We start from the raw sequence: 5422 nt of genomic DNA, 5'->3' as shown, positions 1-5422 counted from the left end.
TGGGCCTCCCTCCCACCCGGTGGTCATAAGCTAGAGCGTCCCCACATCCTTCCCTAAGACTTCTGAATTGCATCTAAAGAGAGAAGGCCCCTTCCTTCTTGGTTTAAAAATTAAATGAAAAAAAAGAAAAAAAGAAAGAAAAAGGGAATATGTGAAAGGAGATTCCAGCAGCCAGACCAGGTTAGCAATGACGAGCAGAGTCGGGACCAGCCCCTTGCTGTCTTCTGGCTCCCCCTGTGCTCCAGGCCAGTGCAGGTAGGTGCTGTGCCTGTCTGTGTCTCTCAGGCACCCCAGCCAAAGCTCGCCCTCACTTCTGTACCTCCATGAGGAACCTCTCTCCTAGGGCCACTTCCATCTGCTGAAATCTCTCCTGCTCCTTGAGTCCCTACATCTAAGAAGCCTTTTCAGAGCCTCAGGCTGGGAGCCCCAGCCTGGCCAATCTGATGGCCTGGCTCACATGACCTCCCCAGGATCCACCTTCTCCCGGCAGGACCCCAGGAAAAGGGATCTTGGCAGGAGCATCTGCCTCACCCCAAGCTGAAGGTGGAGGTGGCCGGCAGGTGGGTGTTGGGCTCTCACCTGTACAAGAGCCTGCCACGGTCCCGAGCGCTGATCTTCCCCCACAGTCCATTCTCAAAGGCATCCTTCGCCGCAGCCACTGCCTTGTCAACGTCGCTGACCTGGGCCAGGGACACCTGGCAGATGACCTGCAGCGGGAGCAGAGCCAGGACAGTCCTTCCTGGGCTCAGCATGCACAGAAACAGCCCTCCGCTTTCCTGGCCTCCTTCTGAGGCCCCACTGAGGCAAGAACCTCGGCCACACGGGCAGGCTCAGAGGGGAGGCTTGGCCAGCAGGAGGGTGCTGGGAAGGCGTGTGCACAAATGGAAGGCAGCAGCCTTGGAAAAGGTCTGTGTGTTTCTGCACAGCAGGGGCCGTCTCCACATGCCCACGGAGCCCACCCAGGGGCGAGCTTCGATTCAGCCTGCAGCTACAAGGCTGAGTGTTGTTCAAACCAATAGCAGAGACCCATCAGTTCATTGAGTGCAGCCAGAACGGTTTTACTTGAGTGAAATAGACTAGACATTGGAGGTGACTGGACCGTGCAGTGGCTGCCGGACCCACGCTGTCCCCCGCCCCTGCTCCTACCCTGAATGTGCCCATGTGCACTATAGTGTGGGCTCCTGCACCTCGGCCACCTGTGGGATATGTCCAGGGGCACCTGGCAGGGCCTGGGGTTGGGAGCCAGCCTCATCCACAGCCACTCTCCCGATACGCAGTCCTGAGGGCACCTCACCATCCTGTCTGTGTCCCTGCACCCTGTCCATCTCTTTGTAAACCATTCTTTCTTTAAATTCCCCTCAAATGACACATTTTGACTGTGTGATCTGTTTTCTGCAGGGACCCAAGTGATACTGTAGGATGGGATAGGACAGATTACCAGTATGTGCCCATACAGTAAGTCTTGCTTCATGAAACCCATGTTTCACGTGTGTGTGTATGTGCATGGACAACACGTGTGTACGGCTCATGCTGTAAGAGGGTCACATTCAAGAAAGTCTGGCAAACACAGGATTCAACTGAGGAAGAGTTTCCTGATGGTGGAGTGTTCAAATATTAGAAAAGGTGGGGCCCGTGCTGGGGTTATTGCAGATGTGGGGGACAACGGCCTCATTTCTTCCTTGGGGGGTTTAACTCTGTCCCCAGTCTCTGAAGCAGGCTCAACACCCCTCAGAGGCCTCCTGCCTCCCTCCCCCACCCCTCCCTACCTCTCTGCCCGCTACTCCAGTCCTACAGGACAGGCTGGAAACTGACTGGAGCCCTTTTGACTCCGTCTCAAAGATGCACGTCCAAGCAGAGGCCCCCGGGTGGCAGAAGGGGGAGGAGGTTGGGGGGAGCTAGTTGGGGTGGGGGACGCTGCACTCACGCTTCCATCTGTCGGGTTGATGGTGTCGTAGGTCTTGGCCCCCTCAGCGTCCACAAACGCCCCCCCAATGAAGAGCTGGTGGGGCATTTGGAGAGTTCGCTTGTTTGCCTCCTTTTCCACCTGGGAAGAAAGGCCTCAGCTGCAGTGTGGACTCTTCGCAGGCGGGCATCAGGGAGGAGTGCAGCCCCCGAGGACACAGGAGCTCACGCACGCAGGGGCAGAGGGGCTCTTCCATGGGCAGCGGTGGCCGCTGAGTGATAGGAACAGGTGGAGAGCGTGGACTCTGAGGCAGACCGCCTGGGTGGGAGCCCAGCTCTGCCACTTGCACAGCGCTCTAGCACATGGGATATGTCAGTGGGCAGACAGGCCCTTGTGCATGGACAGGCCCTTGTGCATGGACAGGCCCTTGTGCGCAGACAGGCCCTTGTGCGTGGACAGGCCCTCGTGCGCAGACAGGCCCTTGTGCGTGGACAGGCCCTCGTGCGCGGACAGGCCCTCGTGCATAGACAGGCCCTCGTGCATGGACAGGCCCTCGTGCGTGGACAGGCCCTCGTGCACAGACAGGCCCTTGTGCGTGGACAGGCCCTCGTGCATAGACAGGCCCTCGTGCGTGGACAGGCCCTTTTGGGCCACCAGACATGCCACCACCTGCCACTCACTTCCCTGCAGCTGACAATTCCACACTGAATGCCAGAGCCTCCGGGACACATACCCCTGCTGAATCTGTTCATGGGCCATTTGTCCACAACCCTGAGGCCAACCTGGGGCCCACCCTGGCCACCTGTACTCTCTTCGTCACCTTTTGTCTCCAACTACCAGCCAGACAAATCACTGCAAAGCTCATTCCTGTGAAAGCTGGTAGCCCACCAAGATTCCCCAGGGAAGATTTCTCAAGAGTTTCTTTAAAAAATAGATTTGTGATTACTTATCACACTTCCAATATGTACAATTGAATGTACAGGGTCACTTGTTTTCCATACTGGGAACTAAATGTCTCTTCTTAATGTCCTGCTCTCATTTCCAGGACTCAGAATTTGAGCCATACACTGAGCATTTGACAGCAATATCCTCTGCTGTCCCCAGCCTGTCCAGGGATGCCAGGGAGAGCCTGAGAAACAGAAGGGTGGGCTCGTGGGGGTCCTGGCTTCCAGAGTCCTGGGGGATCCATGGACGCCAATGCCTGCGGGTCTGCAGGGCTGTGCCCATGTGGGGGCCCAGGACTCACGTAGTCAATGATGCTCTCAGTCTCTTCATCCTCCCCTCGCAGCTTCCTCACCAACAGTTGGATGAAGTCCCAGAAGGTGGTTGCCAGGTAAACATCTTCGTTTTCTAGCTCCAGGCCATCGCACAGCTCCTTCACTTCCTCCACCAGTCTGGAGGAAGGAGATGGAAAAACGGGAAGCATGGAAGAAGCTTGGAAGACCTGCTTCTTTCCAGTGGCAGAGGTGGTGGTGCCGGCGCATGCACCAAAGGGGCCCAACACCCTAAGTGTGGCCATCAGCCCATTCGAGGGCTCAGTCCATCACTTACTAATTTGTGAGCTTGGGCAGGTGACGAACTCCTCCAAGCCCAAGTTTCTTCATCTGTAAGACAGAGACAATGATAGGTCCTCACTACTTTGTGATGAGTAAATGAGATAACTCACCTATTAACAATAATAATGAATGGGAGACTAATAACAGTCTTGGAAAGACACTCAGAAGGATGAAAAGACAAGCCACAGATTGGGAGCAAATATTTCCAAATCACATACCTGATAAGTGACTTGGATGCAGAATATAATAAGAACTCAAAACAATACTAAGAAAGCAAGCAACCCAATTAAAAACAGGCAGAAGATTGAACAGATACTTCACCAAAGAGGAAGTATGGATGGCAAAAAAAAAGAATATGACAAGATGCACAACATTGTCAGTCATTAGGGAAATACAAATGAAAACCTCGGTGTGGTACAGCTACCTTCTTATTAGATGTCTGGAATTAAAAAGGCCGACCAAAGGCGGACAGCAACCGAGCAACGGGAACTCTCACGCACTGCTGGTGGGGTGTAAACGGTGCGAGCACTCTGGGAAGCAGCAGGCAGCTTCTTACAAGTCGAACACATACTTCCCATTTTACTCTTAGGTATTCACCCAAGAGAAATAAAAGCCTGTGTCTAGAAAGAAGGTGGCAGAGTAGGACGTTCCAGAAATCCATCCCTGCACTTCGACAGCTATTGAACTGACAAGAACTGTCTGAATCTTGGAACCCTAGGGTCTAGTCAAATGCTCGCAGGACCCAGGAGAAAGCTTGATGAAGAGGCTGGTAAATGTCAGTGAATTTCAACCTTTCCTGAGGTGTTGGCTGTCATTCCCCGCCTCCCATCCCTGCAGCAGGAAGGTAGGGGTGGAGGGAACAGGGCACTGGGCCATATTCCTGGTGCAGCTTGCTGAAGCCAGGGTGGGCAATAAAGACTTTGTCCTCCAAATATCAGGGTTGTATTCTGAGCACTGATGATGCTTGTGATGGCAGAGAGATTGGCACAAAGGCTCGCATGAAGCCATTGATTCAACCCCACAGGCTGAAGTAGTTTCCAGGAGGTTAAAGAGGCAACACTTTCCCCCAACCCCTTTTTGGACCCAGACACTTATGGAAATCTTTGTCAGGTCACTACTGGCTGAATGCACAAACAGTGGGACAGAAACTTCAGTGACCACACACAACAAGGACACACACCTGGCAAAAATAGTTTGAAAAAGTCACAAACAGATGGCTTCAGCCCTCAGTAAGTAAGACTCAGCAATCCTGGAGGAATGGGAGAACTAAGATTTCCAGAATAACCACAACATAACATTTGAAATGTCCAGTTCTGAATGAAAAAGTTGCAAAACAGATGAGGAAATGGGAAAGTAGAGCCTGTTTGTAGGAAAAAAGTACGTGAAAGAAGGTATGCCTGAGGAAGACCAGATATTGGAATTATTAATCAAAGATGTTAAGTCAGCTGTCTTAAATATGCTCAATCAGCTAAGGGAACCATGGACCAAGAACTAAAAATCAGGAACTGATGTATGAGAATATCAGTAAAAAGAGATTACAATAAGAAACCAAACAGAAATTCCTGAGTTGGTAAGTATGACAACTGAAACAAAAAACTCACTACAGGGGTTCAACAGCAGATCTGAGCAGCAGAAGAAAGGATCAGCAAACTTGAAATTATTCAGTCTGAGGAGCATAAAGAAAAAATAATGAAGAAAAATGAATAGAATCTGTGGGACCTGTGGGATACCATGAAACATACCAATATGCTCATTATAGAAGTTCCAGAGGGCCAGCCCGGTGGCACACTCGGTAGAGTGCGGTGCTTGGGAGCATGGCGGTGCTCCTGCCGAGGGTTCGGATCCCATATAGAGACCGGTTCCCGCTCACTGGTTGAGTGTGGTGCGGTTGCGACACCAAGGGTTGTGATCCTGTTGCCGGTTGCGGTACGGGCGCGACACTGAGGGTTGCGATCCCGTTACC

The 5422-nt window shown here is 52.4% G+C and overlaps 1 protein-coding gene across 2 annotated transcripts in view; it reads right to left on the bottom strand.

Moving 5' to 3' along the window:
- LOC103610886 (cytosolic 10-formyltetrahydrofolate dehydrogenase) overlaps window positions 1-5422 on the bottom strand; it is a 44614-nt gene that overhangs the window by 13227 nt on the left and 25965 nt on the right. For both annotated transcript variants that reach the window (XM_008594951.1, XM_008594952.1), the window contains 3 exons: window positions 3150-3297; window positions 1925-2044; window positions 580-707 (listed from right to left, as the gene is read on the bottom strand). In XM_008594951.1, the coding sequence (XP_008593173.1) occupies window positions 580-707; window positions 1925-2044; window positions 3150-3297 (396 nt within the window). The remainder of the gene's footprint in view (window positions 1-579; window positions 708-1924; window positions 2045-3149; window positions 3298-5422) is intronic.

This window comes from Galeopterus variegatus, unplaced genomic scaffold, assembly GCF_000696425.1.
Source record: "Galeopterus variegatus unplaced genomic scaffold, G_variegatus-3.0.2 Scaffold11973, whole genome shotgun sequence".
NCBI classification, from domain to species: Eukaryota; Metazoa; Chordata; class Mammalia; order Dermoptera; family Cynocephalidae; genus Galeopterus; species Galeopterus variegatus.
This window is presented reverse-complemented; position numbering and strand designations above follow the sequence as displayed.